The sequence below is a fragment of the Phyllosticta citriasiana genome (genome assembly GCF_038021145.1).
Source record: "Phyllosticta citriasiana strain CBS 120426 chromosome Unknown IWZ02scaffold_10, whole genome shotgun sequence".
Lineage (NCBI taxonomy): Eukaryota > Fungi > Ascomycota > Dothideomycetes > Botryosphaeriales > Phyllostictaceae > Phyllosticta > Phyllosticta citriasiana.
In genome coordinates this window covers 644,049-663,543 of record NW_027117287.1, presented here as the reverse complement: position 1 = coordinate 663,543, position 19,495 = coordinate 644,049, and the positions used below count along the sequence as shown (strand labels likewise).

Sequence of the window (19,495 nt, the reverse complement as noted above, 5' to 3'; positions counted from 1 at the left end):
AAGGTTATAAGATAGCATATAAAGAATTTAGGTTAAGTAAGGAGTTCTTCCTAACTATATCCTACTAAGAACTATTTTTTCTTAGGTAGAAGGTTATACCTAAGCGTATAATAATATAGCCTTTTAGGCTACTAAACCTAGAGTAGAGGCTCTACTATTACCTAATCTATTTTTAAGACCGGACTTTTATACTAGTATGAACCCGTCTAAAGCTAAGGGAACTATGCTAACCTTACCTAAAATAGACATAGAGCATTTTAATACTCTTATCTAGGAATAGCTCTACTTAGATGATATTACTATTACCCTTAGTTAAGTACTTATAGAGTACTTAGGGGATCCTAATACTACGCTTAATGCTAGTATATAATAGGTATAGGATTATACCCTCTAGCTTACTTAAGCGGAGAAAGAGCGCCTTATTTAGGTAAGGAACATAACTAAGGATACCTTAATTAAGAACTACTAGCACGTACGATAATACGTAGAGGTGTTAGTAAAAACCCTTAGCCTATATAAGAATGCTCCTTTTCTACTTCCCCCTAATACGGTCTCTCTACCCCCTAATAATTAATCTAGGAGGTAAGAACTAATAACTAATACTACTTATATAGTTACCTTAAGTAGTATTAGAAAAACTAAGTAATTAGCCTACTTTCTAGACCTACCTCTCCTAATAGATGGAAAGGACCCTAAGTACCGCTTCTAGTTAATATAGATGAAGGCTAAGATTTCCTATAATAATAACTACTTTAAAGGCTAAACCGCGATAGAAAAGGAGACTACTATTATATAGTACATCTTTAGTCGTACGAGTAGTAATGCTACGGACTATTTACATTCTTTTCTTAATTCTTAGGAGAAGAATAGGGAAGTAATATATGATAATAACATCTATAAACTATTAGATTCTATTTTTAAGAATCTATATAAGAGAAAGGAAGCTTAGGACGCGCTCTAGAAGCTCTCCTTTAAAATTAGTAATGATTTTAAGGTATACTAGGCCCGCTTTTCTTACCTTACGTTAGATGTAGATATTCCCTAGGCCTAGTAGAAAGAGGATTTCCATACATCCCTTAATCCCTCTTTCTAGACGTAGATGATCATGTATGAAGAAGACCTAAAAATTACTTTCCGTAACTATGTTAATAAGGGTCTATTAGTCGCTCGTACGATGAAAACATATTAATAAAACCTAGACCTATAAAAGGAACTACGAGTAAAGAAACGCGATATAGAATAGTAAAAGCAATTATCTACTATAATAATAGTAGATTAGATAACATCCGCACTTAAGGACTAGATAATAAGCTATAATAAAACCTTAGAGGGAAGTTTAGACCTCTCCTATATTTACTACTATAAGTATAGTTAGTATAGGCATTTAGTAAAGAACTATCTAAGTAAAGTTAAGGTTAAAGAGGTTAACTTAATTAAGCTTAAAGACCCGCTATATAATAGTAGTAAGTTAGATAATAATCTTACATCTAGTATATAGCTTAGTATAGTATATATTACTAGCTAACCCAGCTTAGACCTATAGGAAATTATTAGAGGACCTAGGTTTACTATATACATTAAGGTATATATAAATAGAGTAGTAATAAACGTAACTATGCTAGCTAATTTAGGCGTAAGTATAACATACCTTATCTACCCTTAAGTAGTTACCTTTCTTTAATAGAGAGGTATCTAAAGATAGAGGATTACTAGTAGAATCCTATAAGCCTTAGGATTTAATAATAAGACTAGGGTAAATATTCATTTTATATACTACCTATACCTAGAAATTAATAAGAGAATTATCTATATATAGGCTTTTATCTATAATATAGGTAGCTATTCTCTTATCCTTAGATGATAGTTCTTTAAATAGAATAAAGTTCTTTTAGACTACTAGATGAACATACTTATTTAGTATAATAAGAAAACTACTCCTTCCTTTTAGAAATTACTTATAGTTCCGTATACCTTTATAAAAAAGAAAAACCTTCATCTAACGGACTAAGTAGACCTAGGAGGAGGGGATAAGCTCCATACTTTAATTTATACTTTTAGAAAAGAAGTTAATTTTAAATTACTTATAGATACTACTAGAATATATTAGGTAGATATATATATCCTTACTATTAATAATATTAAAAGAGCCTAAAAAGAAGTATTAGACGAAGATAAGGATACTAAAATACTTATCTAAGAGAAGCTTCCCCTAGCATATAAGGACTTCACTAATATATTTTTAAAATGAGATTTAGATACCCTACTACTATACTATCTAGGTATAGACTACTAGATTAAATTTAACCTAGGCTAGGATTTTTATTTACCCCTAAGCCCGTTATATAGCATGATGTATAAGTAACTCTAGGCCGCGAAGGAATACATTCACGAAAATTTATAGAAGGGATTTATTATGCCTAGCTATTCTCCGTACGGATCTCTAGTACTTATAGTAAAGAAACTAGGAGGAGGATAGAGATTTTACATAGACTACTACTAGCTTAATGAGCTAATAAAAAAGAATGCATACCCTCTCCCCCTTATCTCTAAATTACTATAGCGTACGGGAAAGGGTAAGGTATTTATAAAGCTTAACATCTAATAAGTATTTCATTAAATCTAAATAGATGAAGCGTCTAAAGAGTTTACTACTTTTTATATAAGACACGGAATATATAAGTATTAAGTCTTACCTTTTAGATTAAGTAATAGACCGGCCGCCTTCTAGTAATTTATTAACTTAATCCTACTTCCCTATTTAGATAACTTCGTTATTACCTTTATTAATAATTTATTAATTATTTTAGAGAACCTAGAAGAATATAAAAAACATATCCGGATAGTACTTATAATTCTACGTAATATAGACCTTTAAGTGGATATTAGAAAGTCTAAGTTTTCTATTACTCGTACGAAGTTTCTAGGATACATCATTTTAACTAAGGGAATTACTATAGACCTAGATAAGGCCTAGACCGTATAAATATAGGAGATACCTACTACCTTAAAGGGACTTTAATCTTTCCTTAGGTTTTATAACTTTTACTATAACTTTATACCGGAATATAGATGAGTCACTTATCTACTTAAGAAACTTAGTTCTAAGTAGAAGTAGCACCCCCTAGGTAAAGTTAAAAAAGAGTCTTTCTTTTAGCTACGTAAGATGATAGCTAGTAACCTAGTACTTATATACTACGACCCTTCGTACGAAACCCGGATTAAGACTAATATAAGTAATAGAGTAGTAGCTAGAGTCCTCTTATAGAGATAACCTATAAAAGAGTAGTAACTAGTTACTTTCTACTCTAAGGTAATATCTAACCCTAAGATGCGGTATAAGATCTATAATAAAGAGCTTTTAGCTATTATCTAAGGACTATAAGAGTAGTAGAGTATACTACTTAGTCTATAAAATCCCTTCCTAGCCCTTACGGACCATTTAGCGCTATAGTATTTCTTAATGAAAAAGGCCCTTATAGCTAGATAAGCTCATTAGTTAGAGAAAATTACTAAGTTTACTATATAATTCACCTACTAGCTAGGAAAGGAGAACATTATAGCGGACATTCTAACTCGTAAGTATAAGGAGTTATAAACCTAGAAGGTAAAGGCTAAGGCATCTCGTACGATATATCTAATTCCCCCTAATAACATTTTAGACGTAGATATTAACATGATAAGCTTTAACTAAGGGCATAAACTAGACCTAATTAATTAAATACTCTAGGCTAACCGGACGGACCTAGCGCTATAGGACTAGAGAAATAAGGTAAAGATAAATTATAATAACTAGGAGTTAAAGAATAGTCTACTTACTTATTTCGGCTAACTATTAGTGCCTATATAAGGTGACCTTCGTACGAAACTAATTAAGTCTATCTACTCTTCCCCTATTCTCGTACATCCCGGATAAAAGAAGATAAAGAAGATGTTAATGCGACTTTACTACTAGCCTAGCATAGGCCGGACTATTAAAGAATTTATCTAAGGATGTATAATATGCTAATGTTTAAAAAACTTTAGGGATAAGACCCTAGGACTACTAAAACTACTACTAATACTAGACCGAGTATAGTAGTATATTAGAATAGATTTTAAGGAAATGCCTAAGGACTATATAGGGTACGATGCTATACTTATTATTATTAACTACCTAAGTAAATAAGTGTTTAGCCTACCCTACTATAAGAGTATTATAGCTTAGGGAGTAGCTAAACTATTCTATAAGTAAATTTAGCGTACGTATAGAGCTCTAGAGATAATTATTTCTAACTAAGGGCCATAATTCATCTTAGCTTTCTAGGACGAGTTATGTAGGCTAACTAGTATATAAGTAAAACTTACCTTAGCATATTACTTATAGATAAACGGTAGTACGGAAATTATAAACTAATTAATTAATCTAAGACTACGTCTATTTATTAGTTATTTTTAAGACGATTAGGCAGCATGCCTACTAGTACTAGACTTTATATAAGCCATCTTACTATACGAATTAATAGGAGTATCCCTATACGAAATAGTACTTAGACATCTCCCCTAGCTAGAATTTAATTAGGAGCGCCGTATAAAGTTAGTAAAACTAAGTAAGAAGATTAGTTATAAGTTAGCCTAGGCCTTCACGTACCGGGCGTACGATACTATAGAATGGGCTAAGGAATACCTAAGTAAAACTTAGGAGCGCATAGTCTATTAAGTAAATTAGTCTAGGTGTAAGCTAGATTTTAGCATTAGTAATAAGGTATACGTCCGTAAAATAGGTTAGACGACTAATCGGCCTAGTACGAAGTTAGACTAACCTAATAGCGGCCCTTATTAGATTACTAGCATGAAAGGCTACTCGTACGTTTTAGACCTTCTATACTATATTAAAGTTAATAACCTATTCCATGCGGATCGCCTTTATAAGGCCTATAACCCTATTCTAGGCTAATAACTAGAGCTAGAACCTCCTACTATTTACATAAATAAGGAAGAGTATAAAGTAGACTTTATACGTAGTAGTTAAATCGTCTAAGGTAAGCTTAAGTACTAAGTGTAATAGAAAGCGTATAACTAGGATAATATATAGTACCTAGCATAGAACTTTATAGGAATTCCTTTCCTTATTACGGACTATTATTAAAGGAACCTAAATGCCCTAGGACTACTAGCGTAACTCTATACCTAGATAGATACTTTCATATAGAAAAAGGACTATGTTAGAACTAATATAGATGATGTCCTAGTTATCTAGGAGAATGTATAAAGAAAACTACGCTACTATATGAAGTAGTTATACTAAATAGCTTTTATTATCCTCCTATTCTAGTATACGAACCCCTATACTAGGCTTAGTAACCTAGCACGCCGGATAATACACGCCTCTACTTCTATTACCTACTACTATTATAGGGGACGATCCGATGCTCCTTAACCTTAAAATTACCTCTCTACTCCTTATTATCTAACGGACTAGAACTAGGACTATTTACTCATTCGGACGAATTCTAGTACCTTATACTAGATGCCTATTTTAATTTAAGTTTAGTATTTCCCTTACACTCTTTTATACGAAGCTATTCTAACTATTATTATTATGCCTACTTTTAGGGGGGGGTAATATTATAGCCTATACCTAGGACGATAGATACGGCCTAACATGCTTCCTAATAAACTAACTTAGTAGAACTAATAGATGAACTAACTTAGCCCGCCTAAGTAGTGAACCATCTAACTACCTAGGCATACGCCGTAATAACTAAACTCATCGCATAAGGGTTATACGAAATAGTCGCTACTCTAGATAAATCCTTTAACTACGTATACTACTTTAGATGTATATATAGAGTAGTAGACTACGGTATAAGGCTAGATAGCGGTTAGCTTATAGATGAAGGCAATCCTATCATCGTCTAATAAAGATATATAAAAGGTAGCATAGCCTAGGGTAGATTAAGGAGCATTCTTAGAATTACGTATAATTAAGTGCTTCTTAGCGGATCTGCTTCGGCCATACCCCCTACTTATAAGTTATTTTACTACTGCGTAATAGCGGGGTATATACCCCCTAGGGGTATCCTAGTTAGGAGGATAATAATTTAATATATTTATAAAATCATAGGACCCGTTATAGAACGCGTTAATAACCTAACTCTACTAGCATAACCCCCTTACTCTTTATGCTATTACCTATAGCCTTAGTGTAGTTCTAAGCTATATGCTCTAGCATGTTTAAATAGCCGAACTATGAAGCTAAGGGACGCATAAACATGTCTTACTAGGCTAGAGTAGTAGCGTTATACGTATCCTTATCTAAAAGTCTATAAGCATGATCTAGCTTAGCCTTAGAATAGGCTACTAGTAGAGGAGTAGTAGCCATACTACTAGTAGATATAAGAAGGGGAGATAAATAAGACGCCTAAGTCTAAGACTAGGTCTAGTAATAAGACTTTAACTTATTATGCGCTATAGTATAGTAAGCGTAGTTAATTAAGTACTTATACTCCTCTAGCGTAATGTTAACCGCGCGGTAAAAATGCTTATTAATCTACTAATAACTAGTTAGTAACATGCCTAAGTAGCACCTAAATAGTATACCTATTCATACTAATTAGCTATAGCGGCATAGTATATATACTTACTACTCCTACCTGTTAGCGCCGTATAACTAATAAATAACATGTAGATCTAGGCCTAAATGATTAAAGGGTCCCTAGAATAGTTAGCTACGGCCGTTTAGGAAATTAGCCCTAATAACTTACTATAAGTAAGCCTACGGCTTATGACTACCGGATGATAACGTGCCGGTATCACCCCTAGGAGAGCTACTAGGCGCCTTACGCTTATAAGGAGAGGTCTATAGCTTTATAACGGGAGCTAAAGGGTCACCTAGTAGCACCCTAGACTAGTAGTAAATACATTACGCATAAGTAGGGTAATCTAATAGCGGCTAAGGCTAGAAATAAACTAGGTAGCTACGAACCTCATTATACATAAGACGGGAGGGGGGCTATAGTGAAAGTCATATAAAGGTAATAGATAGAAAAGATAGATAGTAGGTAAGATAAGTAACCCTATTTATATGCCGCTAGCTACTAACTCTACACCTATAAGCTAACACCTAGGCGCTTACATATAAGCTATAAGGCTAATAATAAAGTAGATAACTCTATAGACTTAAATAAAGAAACCCTATTACTATACGATGATGCTTAGGGCTATAATAACACTAATTACCGGCTAGAACACGCCTAATAGCATAACTACACCCTTAGGCTAGATAACATAATAACCTAATAGGTAATACTACTACCTAACTCCACGCTACTTAGCGCCCCTAAGACGGCCACTTACTAACGGTCTAAGGATAGCCCTTTTAGAGGGGGGGATAGTATGATACTATAACTAAGGCGGGGCCTAGGGAACTCTAACTAGGACCTAAAGGGGGCCGTACTAGGACCTAAAGAGGGCCGTACATATTAGCGAGGATATATAAACGCCCTAAGAGATGAAACCTTATAAACTAAGGTTTCGTCTAATATCTACACTAAATACATTATTATTATTCACACTCGATTCGACTCCCTACGGTGCTAAATCTTACATCCTTACAGCCTAGAATAAAACGGGCTTCATGGGTTAATAGATACTATTACCCATTACCTACTCTTAAATTCTAATAAGGCCCTCCTATTCTCTTATATGATTAGTTCTTTTAGTAAAGAGGATGCACTATTAGAGCACCTAAACCTTAATAGCTAAAGGAAGGGACCTAATACTACTTATATCTATACTAATGCCTCTAGTCTATCTAGTAGGAAAGGTATAGGTGTAGGCTTAGTAGTATTACCTAGTAACCTATTAAATAGTGGGTCTGAATCCCTAAATATAGGGTGTTCTAACCTAGTATATAATAGAGAACTAGAAGGTATTACTAGGGCGTTTAAATATGCTAGTAGGACTGTAAAAAACGGTTATATATACTATATATACGCAGATAACCAGGCTGCTATATATAGGATTATAAACCCTTCTAATAACCTAGGATAGTCCTAGTAAATAAGGGCTATAGAAGCTGCTAAAATAGTAGCTTCTAAAGGTGCATCTATAGCACTAGAATAGGTGCTAAGCTATATAGATATATACGGTAACGAATTAGCTAACTCCTTAGCTAAGGAGGTAACTAATAAAGAGCCTAAGAATTACCCGAAAGTACTAGTAGTAATAGGAATAGACATAAAGGCTACTATAACTTAGGACTAGCAGTCTATTATAGATAAGGTAAAAGCTAAATCTAATAATAACTCCTCCTATTATAGTACCTTTATAGCTAAACCTAGCTATAAGCTTAAGGTACCTATAGGTACAACTAGACCTATAGCCTTAGCTTTTTATCAGCTAAAAATAGGACATAGATACTTTAAATCCTATCTACTACGCATTAATAGGTCTACTACTAGTACGTATAGGTGTAGTAGTCCTAAAGAAACCCCTTTACACCTCCTACTATCCTATAGGGAGTATAAAGAATAAAGAAAATAGCTATCTAAGGATATCCCCTTACTAAGCATGAAAAACCTTTTTAAAAATTTAGAAACTATAAAGGCCACTCTAAACTTTATATAAATAGTTAAATAGCTACTAAATAGTAGCATATAGAGAGAGAGCCTACTACGTAGCAGGGTTAAGGAGTTATAGGGATATATATATACATATATATATATATCTTCATATATTTAACTCCCCTGCCTATAAAATACACCCATTTCCTTTATTATCTCATACTTATTTAGTATTTACTTATTCCTACCCATATTACTAATTTAGTAATTTTACTATAAGGGCTTAGCCCGAAATGTCTAATCATAACCATTAAAAATACCCTTAGAGAGAAACGCTATATGTATATATACTAGTCTAATATGGTCTAAACCTACTAGGCGGTATTTTACATTAGCTAATCATGTACTATTAGGATAGCTATCCTTATCTCCTATAGTCTTAGACTCTAGGGGGACGTTAAACTAAATAAATAAATAAATAAACACCCTTAAAGAGAAACGCTATATGTATATATAATAGTCTAATATGGTCTAAACCGACTAGATAGTATTATATATTAGCTAATCATATACTATTAGGATGGCTATCCTTATCTCTTATAGTCTTAGACTTAAGAGGGACGTTAAACTAAATAAATTAGTAAATAAATAAATAGTCTTAGACTTAATAGGGACGTTAAACTAAATAAATAATTAATTAAATTAAATTTAAAGTTATATAAAACTAAGGGCTTCTAAAGCTCTAAGTAATGACTATAATAATTAGTATTAAGATTATATAGGAGCTTAATTCATTTCGTTAGCATCTTTATATAGGCGAGAGTAAGGAGGTTTAGAGTCATAATTATACGTTGATTGTGTGAATAGAAGAAGAATAGTAATAACTTGCCGTATATGGTTAAGTAAACGAGCAGACGGCAATAACGAAAACAGAAGAACGGAGGCAGGAACGTCCGGAAAGGACTCTGCGTCATGTAGAACTAGTATCACCCCTAAACCCCCATCCCTCTCGCTTTCGCAACCCCTAGAGAGACGCATGCGCCCCTAAATACCTTCCCCATTCGATCCTCCCAACAGTAACCACAAAGAAAAAAAATAGACTAAGAGAAGGAAGTAGGCTTTAATCAAAAGGAGTAATGTTGAAGCAGGACGCAACGCAGAGCAACAACAAGGAAATTTTTGGGGGGGAATATGACAAAATCCAGAGTCCAACCTGCACGATGGGAAGCGAGGTCAGAGATTCAAAGTACTCCGCTCCCTCGATCCTCTTAATGTTGGATTGGAAAAAAGAAAACAGGAACAAAGGAAAAAGCAATAAGTATCGTATAGAAGCCCACATCTGTCCATGTCCTCCTGCATAAATATAATGTACTCGTGTCTGAAACAAGAACATTGACCGGCTGTCTCGGATTCGGGCTTGACATGTACAGACCCGCCTCGGGCGAGTGGCAGTACAGTTACCTGCGCTCGACGCCGTAACAACCCGTAGCTGTGGCGGCTATTCGGTTGGTCCCTTGGGGCCAGGCTAAAGGGTTACCTCAACCGTCTTCGGGATTTAGAAAGTATGGTAGTTGGGAATGTTATTTCAGAGTCCGCCGTCGTTGTCGCCGTCGCCTCCAAGAAAATTGGGTTCAAAAAAGGGGCCACTGTCTTCATTGCTGTGAAGAAAGTTGTCGAAGTCGAAGCTTTCCAGAACATCGGTGTTATCGAGGCCGGCAAAGTCCAAATTCATCTGCACGTCATTAGATTTGATGGTTTATCAAGAAAGATTTTCGACTTACATCGCCCGTGTTTCCGAGGTCTCCAAAGGGACCAGATGGGTTGAGGTCGACTGGCTGGGCCATGGGTTGCGATGGGTTTGAGGGAGCTGCTGGTTGCTGTTGCGCAGGCTGGTTGGAGGGTTGTTGTGCTGCTACAGGCTTGTTACTAAACGACTTTGAATGTCTTGGCGTTATGGGCGTACTGGGCGTTGGAGTTGGCGGTTCAGCTTCCGAAGCTGGCGTAGCACCCGTTGTGGATCCCTTCTTGGCAGGTTGGGCTTTTGGCGGAGCCTGTAAAGTTTTAGAATGCATCAAAACCGGGCTCACAGCCTCGACTTACAGGTTTCTTCTCATCGGCCTTTTTGGTCTTCTTCGGATTAGGTTTGTTGGCTTGGGACGGGGTCGGAGGAGCATTCGACTGGGTTGCAGGAGAGGATGGTTGGGTGCGGCCGTTCTCAGCGCCTTGAGCTGGGGCAGGCGGAGGTGGCATCTGCTGACTTCGCTGCTGAGGGGTGCCCATTGGCGGAGGCTGCTGTTGGGTGGGCTGAGGACCTGCCCCTGGCTGGGGTTGCTGCTGTTGTCCAGGCTGCTGAGCCTGCTGCATCATTTGCGGAGGTCCCTGCCACATTCCATTTTGCATGCGGCCACCGCCGCGTTGGAAGATTTCCATTTGTTGCGGCGTCATCTGCTGGCCTGGAGGGAAACCGGGATGTGAGCTCGGAGGTCTCATCATGCCATTTGCTCCCATCTGTTGTGGGTAAAAGTGCGGTGGCATTCCTGGCGGCATCTGTCCCTGGTCGAACCCATTCGGCATGGGTGAACTCCGATTTTGCGGCATCGTCCCATCAGGCATGGGCGAGCCAGGCAGGCCGGCCTGTCCCAACTTAGGAGTCCCGCGCTTCATCTGTTCATTGGGGTTCGGCGAGGGACCGGCTCTGCTACCCTGAGGCGACATGGCCGGCGGGAAGCCAGGTTGGCCGACGGGGCCTTGACCAGGGTGCTGAGTAATGTTGTCCTGCTCTTGACGCGCCATCAAGAGCCTCTTCTTGTTTTGTTGTTCCAGGAGCATCAGTTGCATCTGGTAATCCTGGAGCGCGTGATTGCCGCCAGCCTGCTGACCTGGCGCAACTTGTTGGACGCGAGCTTGAGCACCCGGAAAGAAGTCCTGATTATCTGCGCTTTGTTGACCCATTGGCGAGTTTTGCATGCCGGCGTTATTCATGTCCTTTGCCAATTGAGTGTCATTAAGCGCTGCTTTATATTGCAAAGCGAGATTTTGAGAGTATACCTGAAGATTCTTCGCCTGCACATTCGGGGTCTGGCTCTGGAAAGCATTGAACTGCTGAGCTGTCATGTTATTGGGATCCATTCCATTTGCAATGAGCATTTGATTGGTCTGCGCGGCTGTAGCAGCTGTTGCTCCCATCTGCTGAGGCTGCATGCCCTGAGTCCTCGCGCCAGGAGCCATGGGCTGATTGTTGATGCCATTGTCGAGACGCGGGCGTTTGTTAGGTGATGGCGCATTTTCCGCAGAGACGGGGGATTGGGGACGGTTGTTCATGTCCATCTGCGAGCCATCTCGCTGCATTTGCTGGTTTTGCATCATCTGCTGATTCTTCATCTGTTGGAATTGCTGCGCGCTCCTAGGCAAAAGTCAGTGCTTGATTCGTTGCCACGCGCGACTAGAGCTCACATTGGGCCCCTGCCGTGCATTGCTCGTTTTTGCATTTCCGCAAGATTGGCGGGCATGCCTATCATGTTCTGGTAGGGCCGAGGGCCGTTGGTCATTAGAATACGCTGCTGGTTCTCGTGTCGCATGTGCGCTTGTTGCTGCATCCGAGTCAGTATCAAACCACTTTTGAATGACGGGCGAGGACTTACTCTTTGGTGCTGGAGATATTGCACCGAGGTCTTGTTCCCCGGTTGCCTCTGACGGTGAGCATTGAAAATATCCCAAAATTGACTCCACCAGTCAAAAAGAAACGAGTTTTCGGTCGCATCGCTGGGCACCGCGGCCTGCGGCAAATCGTCCGGGCATTTGTGAAGATCGTCTTTGCTGTCCGTATCCATGGCATCGTCGACTCCGTTGACATCGCGCCGGCCTGGACTTGGTTTGGGGCCAGTCCCAGGCTTGATGTTGGGATGTAGCTCGTTTTTGACCTGGCGGGCCAGATCCCAATGGTGGTTTTTTAGGAAATAGTCGTAAATGTACGTGTTCAGCAGCGTCTGCGGGTCACTGGGACCGCGCGCCACGCCGTTATTTGCAAGCGGAGTGCCGCCATTGTTCATGAGCGGAGTGCCGCCAACGGGCCCTCCTTGGCTGTTCATGGTGACCATGTTTGGAGGTTGGTTCATCATGGGCGTCGTCAATCGTTGAGGCGGCCAGAAGCGATGCCGTAAGAGTCGCGTCGAGGAGCGTCAGCGGTTTCGCAGGGATGGGGAAACGCCGGGCAAAGCAGTCAAGAAAGCCGCCTCAGAGGTCGAGGATGCAAGGCTCCGGCATGAGAGGGCGAGCCGGGTTGATGGAGGCGGAAAGGGCAGTAAAGTTGGGTGGTGGAAGGTGTGGTCGGCAGAGGCGAGGTCGCGCGCAGCGCTGGCAGAGCTTCGGGTCGACGCCGACGGCCGAGGACCGCGACAGAGGTAGAAGGACTCGAGAGGATTGCTGGAGTCGTGCGGGTGGTGGCAGCCGTGCGCGGGCGGCTCTGGGTGTGCAGTGCAGCTTAGTTGGGCGATCACGGCGGCGGCGGCGCGGCGGCGGTGATGATGGAGAGGGCGGGAGGGTCGCTGTGGTGGTGGTGTTCCAGGATGTGTCGAGGTATCGGGCGATTTGCGCGCAATCTAATGGCTGTCGGTAGCGAGGGGCGCAACAGCAGCACCTGCAGACGGGCGGCGGCAAAGCAAAGGAGGAGGAGGAGGAGGAGGAGGAGGATGCGTAGAGAGTAACAAACAGGTCGCAACCTTGGGAAGCTTAGCGGACGATGGAGGTGCAAAGCAGAGCAAATGGATGGCTTCGGGGCGCGCGACCTCAGATTGGATTCCTTGGATCCAGATGCTCCCAGGTCACGGGGCCACCTCAACCATCCCCAGCCCCCTGAGCCACACGACCACCACCCCGTCTCTGCCCGCCGCAATTCACCCAAACCGCCTCTCGCACTCGCTGCCCATCAGACCACGCTGCGGTGCTGTTGATTCATATTCAAATAAGACATGTCACGTGACTATCACCATCTGCCTGCCCAGGATTCCCATGCTCCACGCCGCCAGGGTTCTCTGCTATGCAGCATCATTGCCCCCCAGATTACTCGTCGTCTGGCGGCAGCTCGTCCTCGATGAACCGCACCAGCGTGATTCTCATCTCAGTCGAGTCGTTTCCCCGCAGCACATCACTGACAAAATGCGCCTCGACTTGCATCCCAACCTAAGTTTCCGCTTAGCTACGTCGTCTTGAGCCTTATGGTCCAACTTACCATCTCCAATGCGCCGCGCAACACGCCGCAGAGTATGTTTGAGTACCACAGCTCGTCCTGTGCCCGCCCGTCGTCGGGCAATTCGACAAAATCTGCCAGCGGGTTCTCGTCCAGCATGAGCGAGAATTGCTTATTGTCGCTCGTCCAGTTTGAGACGGTAGGTGTGATGTTCAGGAATATTTTGAAGCCAACCTTGCAGCCCACATTAGCTGGCACGAAAGCTCCAACAGTTCGGGCAGAGTCGATGAGGGTGCTCTTGTGAATGTGAGAAAGCCAATGTCACGAGCGCTTCGTCGTCCTCATGGCTGCGGCCACACGCACGCCATGGCGAAGTGAAACCGCCCAGACCAGCAAACTTTGGCAATGGCTGTGCAATATATGATCCAAACTGAGATGCCCACCTTGGATATCATTTCGGCAACCTCTCGAAAGTTGGAACACGACGTTGTGTTGGACTTTGCGAGGAAATCTTCCACCAAACGCAGCCCAATGTTGTAGCCCATCTTGTCCAGTTGTCTATTCACTTCGACGTAATCGCTGTCAAAGTCCTTGCACAGCTGCGCGACAATGGTGCCGTAGGTGAGGGTGACAAGCTCGGCGTTGACCTTGTCCACACGGGTTCTTTTGTGTACAATTAGAGCCACTGAAGTGTCCCTTGCGCCACAGACTTACTTACTTCCAGACCCTGCGAGAGATTAGCTTGGCAGATCTCTATCAATTGGCCAGGAAGCTCACTCTTCGCCCAAACGGGCGGCCTTGGTGGATGCCATGGGGCGCGCGTGGACGCCCAAGTTGCGCCTGCTCGATGGTCGCGGAGGATACGAGTGCGCGTAGCTTAGCGCATCAAGATTTGGCGGTCACAAAGAGGTCCTTTTGCGGTTTGGTGGGTTGAGAGAGGAGATGTCGTTGATTTTGGCTGTAGGGGCCGGGGGGCGCGGCGGGCGGGCTTGGAGCTGGCTCGACTGCGTGTCGTCAGAGTCGGTCGATCCCGAAACCTTCGCCCGCATCCAGACAACAACACCAAAAATCTTGCTTGCCCTGGCTCTTTGACCTTCACCGTGACCCCACGTCCTCGCCGCCATGTCATCCGAAAAACGCCCTGCTGCCGATTCCTTCGGCTCGAACCAACTTGTCAAGAGGCAGCGCTCCGACGCAGAATTGGGCGACCAAGTTGCTCTCGCCAATGGCACAGCACAGAATGGTGCCCTTATACAAGCAGTAGGCACTCGCGCAGCGCAGCGCACTGCACTGAGCATGGCTGATGTCATGGGCCTAGGTATCGCGTACAAGCGGACTGCAAGCTCCCATCATGGAGCTAACCGGCAAGTAGCTCACAACATCGATAATGACGCGCACGCCTAACGTATTGTTTTGCGCAGGACACTCGGGGGAGGTGTTTGCCGCCAGATTTGATCCTACTGGCCAGCACATAGCGTCTGGATCCATGGACCGCAACATCTGTGAGTGAATCGCCTTGCTCTCAATCTAATCTGCTTGCTAACGACACAAGTGCTTTGGAGGACCTACGGACAGTGCGAAAATTACGGTATCTTGAGCGGACATAAAGGCGCTGTGCTCGACTTGCACTGGTCTCGCGACTCGCACGTACTCTACTCCGCCTCGGCTGACATGATGCTGGCCAGCTGGGACCTTGAGACAGGCCAGAGGATACGGAGGCATGTCGGACACGAGGAAGTAATCAACTGCATGGATGTCAGCAAGCGTGGTGAGGAAATGCTTGTCAGTGGATCTGATGACGGAACCATTGGGGTAGGGAATCTCAATTGCTATCAGTACACCACGCAGAAGCTAACGGACGACGCAGATCTGGGACCCTCGTCAAAAGGCAGCCGTCGATTACATTGAGACCGAGTTTCCCGTCACAGCCATGGCAATCGCAGAGGCTGGCAACGAACTATACACTGGTGGCATAGACAACGACATCAAGGTGTGGGACATGCGCAAGAAGACTGTTGCCTACTCGTTAATTGGGCACACCGATACCATCACTTCATTGCAAGTCTCCCCGGATTCGCTGACACTGCTATCCAATTCCCATGATTCGACCGTCCGGACCTGGGATATCCGACCATTCGCCCCAACCGATCGACATGTCAAGACCTATGATGGCGCGCCGACTGGAATGGAGAAGAACCTGCTCAAGGCAAGCTGGGATTACAAGGGCCAAAAGATTGTGGCAGGATCAGGGGACCGCAGCGTTGTGATTTGGGACGCCAATAGCGGCAAGATTCTGTTCAAACTCCCAGGACACAAGGGCGCTGTCAACGATGCCCGGTTTTCGCCTAGTGAGGAACCGATTCGTAAGTGACCTGACGAATGGACGTTGCTCGATATACCATACTGACCAGTAATAGTGGTATCTGCCTCATCCGATGGGACACTTTTGCTTGGGGAGCTGGGCAAATGAATGCAAAACCTGCTGCTCGCTAGCCGCCGACAGCGTGAGGCTCTAGGTGCGACAGCGTTGAAAACCCATTTTGCCAGAGGATTACGTCGTCAGTCAATGCGCATGGGCTTGGTCCACGCTCGTTCGCTTGAAAAGAGTGCGCATCGTGCGGAGGATTATGACGGCCTGAGGACAAGTGCGCGATGCAGTGCCAGACGTGGAAGAAGAGAGGGAATCGGAAAAGTAGAAATGTAAGTATCGGTGGGCGTCCAGTTCGGCGGCGCTCAAAAAAGCCCTTCCGCAGGGCTGCAGCGGCTCAGTGTCGCTTGGGTTTCAAGAGGCGTCTGTCGTTCGCGATTGGTTTCCCATGCATGCCTTCGCCCACACTTTGCCAACGCGACAGGACAGGCGCGTCAATTCGTTGGCCCGCATTGGCCGTGTCAAGTTTCGCAAGCTGCTCATCTTTGCTGCAAGCAATTGTGGATCCCATTACTCTTTTGCTTCCGTCTTTCGATTTTTCTTTGCGTTGTACCAGTCGCCACAGTCGTCCTTCCTGCTTGAAACCTCGAGGCCGCCCTGCGTCGCCACACCCATGGATTCGGGCGACAGCTAGATGCCGGTTGTCATGTTGCTAACTTGAACTCGGAAGACCCTGAGTCGTTGCGCAACCATTGGCCCCCACACTTTTGACGTCGCCTGGTAACCTATCAGGCTGGCCCGCAGCGCCAAATCCGCTGGGACGGCTGCTACTGTGCATCGACAAGGAAACTTATACACGTGGCGAGGCCAATCGTGTGCCACGGACTTTATATGTTAGAAAAAGAACCACTCCCTAACGTGCAAGTCTTTTTTTCCTGATTAATTCCTGTCCTAACTGCCATTTCTCTGTTACCAGCAGGTATTTCTCAAAAGGTCGGATCGATCCGCCAGCAATCAATGAGCGCACGCCGTCACAATGCCTCCAAGGTCGCCTTTGCCAGATGATCCATCTACGACGTCTCCCAGGATACAAGAGAGAGTTCGGTCACTTCTTGAGAATGGCGACTCGGAATCCATATACGCTCTACCACCCCCAATATCGTCTTCAGCTTCTTCTACACATACAAGGTCCAGGTTGCTATGTAAATGGAATCCTTTTCAGCGAACAAGACGAACAGCGGTTTCGAAGACGCGCGCGACACACGAGTCTGGCCCCCGCTCTTCTGCCGACTCCAACGGTTCCGCATGGCCGATTGTACCCCACCAACCGGCAGTGCTGCAGCAGCGGGACGGGAATTCTCCACGTATTCCGCCAACGGCTCGAGTTGGTCGACGACTGTCAATCGAGCATGTGGATCTCGAGGCGCCGCCGATGCCGAGCGAGGCTCAGAAAGAGGCAAGACAAAGTCCAAGGAAGACGCGCAAAACGAGGAGACGCAACAAGAAGAAACGCTGTTGTGGCATTCGAATATCGCCCAGGCGGCAAAAAGTGGCTCTGATCATCTGCAGCGGGATATTTCTTATCGCTGTAGCCTCGCTCTGTGTGTAGCATTTCAATGCTTGTTTGCTGAACCAGTGCTGACTGCAAGTAGACCTCTCGATAGGCCTAACCCGCCCTGTCCCTAGAGAACTCCACATTGGGTTTATCCTGTTGATTATGGCTGCCACCATAGTGTTTAGCCATAGCTCAATTCGCCTTTGCATGTTGACCCGCCGTCTCCACTCGTCGTCCTCCCGCCGCCACATCCGCAATATCCCTGAACCCGTCGACCCGCCCTCTTTCAATCCAAGTACGCCTATACGGGTTCATCTCGCCCGCGATGAAGATTTTGCTGCAGACGTCACTACAGCTGCCGGCCCAAGCGCGCCCGGTAGATTGTCTACAGAACGGTCATGTTCTCCGCCACTGGCACGCCAAACATACAGTGCGCCCGCAACACCGCGCCCCTCTGTCAGCCCTGCATTGAGCATCCCTCCCCCCAACTTTTCTCGCCCTTATCCACGTCCTCCCCCTCCTAGCTACGGAGTCTGGCGCACGAGCGTTCCACTCAATCCAAATCTCTTGCACTGGCAGCGCGTCTCCTCTCCTCCACCCTTGCCAAACTCGCTCGCCATATCCCTCCCCGTGTCAGCATCGTCCACACCTCACATCGGATCACTGCCGCACGAGCAGGGGTACTTGCAGTCGCAGCCTCTGCAACAACAAGGACGATTCGGTCGACTATGGGGAAATGAAAGCAGCGGGGAAAGAGGGTTCGGCCGCATGAGCGCACATAGCAGCAGAATGGCGTCGCGATCACCAGGTGACTGGCGCCGGCAGCAACGAGAGGCCGAACCGAGTCGCCCCCCTAGCTATGTCACAGAAGACGGCATCAGCTACATTCTTGAAATCTCGCCGTCGCCGCGTCCATGGCCGCGACCCCAATTCAATCACGTCTCTCCACCCCCCGGCTTTCGTCCTTACTACGGGTACCCTTCGCCCCGCCCTCATCCCCACCTGTATCCTGCATTTCCACGTCCTCACCAAAAAGAACACCTGCAATCCCTCCGCCAGCAGCTATTCCATTCACACCAGCACCCTCCGCTGCAGCTCCAGCGCTCTGCCAGCGTTGGAACTGGCCTGGGCATGCGCAACAACATGTTCGTTCACCCTGCGGAGCGGAAGTGGTACGGCGGCGTCGGCCGAGTGGGCGAGGCCGGCCGCTACCCGTTGTTTTCAGAGAGAGAGAATAGTCCTGGCGAATGGATTGCGCAGCGTATGCGCATCAGCGGGCTCAAGCCGGAGGACGTTCATCCGGCATATCGGTAGGCGGAGTGGTAGGACAGTGAGGAAGGGGACCGGGGAGACGGAATTACGGGTCCCATTTCTAACTTTCGAACCGTCAATTCGAGGCGAGCTTGGTCTTGTCGCTCGATTGACGGTGTGGACCAGCGGGGCGCGGCGCATGAGGTTGAAATGAATGACATGTGGCGCTTGGAGTTGGGAATACCAGGGCGTGTTTTTCCTCTCGCTTTCCATCAACCGTCACCGTATCTAGGTGCCACTGAGACTAGCGCTCAGCTTTTTGTCTGGCTGCTTTTGGTACATTGTCACTCCCTCGCTCCTTCACGTCTCCTTCCTTTTCTTCCTGTCTTATGGATGTCCCTCTCGTTCTGTCTCTTCTTCGAGCCAGTCTTTCCTTTCCCATCGCTTGCGTCGCGATTAGACAGACGAAAAAGAAACGACATTGGTGGTGGTGGTGGTGGCAGTCGTGCGCTTGCATGGGCATAACGCGGTGGATCGTTCAGAAAAATACCTTCACAAGAACTAGCTCCGGCAAGCTGACAAGACACCTAAAG

General features: G+C 44.6%; 4 protein-coding genes across 4 annotated transcripts; 2 read left to right on the top strand and 2 right to left on the bottom strand.

Moving 5' to 3' along the window:
- Positions 1–10,128: 10,128 nt before the first annotated feature.
- On the bottom strand, positions 10,129–12,640 carry IWZ02DRAFT_434991 (uncharacterized protein; the record flags this gene model as incomplete). Its single annotated transcript, XM_066766412.1, has 5 exons — positions 10,129–10,275; positions 10,325–10,594; positions 10,644–11,946; positions 11,997–12,133; positions 12,185–12,640. 5 exons carry the CDS (start codon positions 12,638–12,640, stop codon positions 10,129–10,131), a joined length of 2,313 nt encoding a protein of 770 aa, XP_066620792.1.
- A 906-nt stretch (positions 12,641–13,546) lies between these two features.
- IWZ02DRAFT_37944 (BET3 family protein) lies at positions 13,547–14,728 on the bottom strand. Its single transcript, XM_066765041.1, has 5 exons — positions 14,506–14,728; positions 14,447–14,455; positions 14,172–14,391; positions 13,771–14,025; positions 13,547–13,721 (listed from the first exon to the last, which is right to left on the bottom strand). Exons 1-5 carry the CDS (start codon positions 14,538–14,540, stop codon positions 13,602–13,604), a joined length of 639 nt encoding a protein of 212 aa, XP_066620791.1. The 5' UTR covers positions 14,541–14,728; the 3' UTR covers positions 13,547–13,601.
- A 41-nt stretch (positions 14,729–14,769) lies between these two features.
- IWZ02DRAFT_37857 (wd40 repeat-containing protein) lies at positions 14,770–16,208 on the top strand. The gene is made up of 6 exons (XM_066764996.1): positions 14,770–14,988; positions 15,047–15,092; positions 15,150–15,230; positions 15,281–15,540; positions 15,596–16,091; positions 16,146–16,208. The coding sequence occupies exons 1-6, from the start codon at positions 14,851–14,853 to the stop codon at positions 16,196–16,198; spliced, it is 1,074 nt and encodes a 357-aa protein (XP_066620790.1). The 5' UTR covers positions 14,770–14,850; the 3' UTR covers positions 16,199–16,208.
- A 924-nt stretch (positions 16,209–17,132) lies between these two features.
- On the top strand, positions 17,133–18,965 carry IWZ02DRAFT_434988 (uncharacterized protein; the record flags this gene model as incomplete). Its single annotated transcript, XM_066766411.1, has 2 exons — positions 17,133–17,697; positions 17,761–18,965. The coding sequence occupies 2 exons, from the start codon at positions 17,133–17,135 to the stop codon at positions 18,963–18,965; spliced, it is 1,770 nt and encodes a 589-aa protein (XP_066620789.1).
- Between the last annotated feature and the right edge of the window lie 530 nt (positions 18,966–19,495).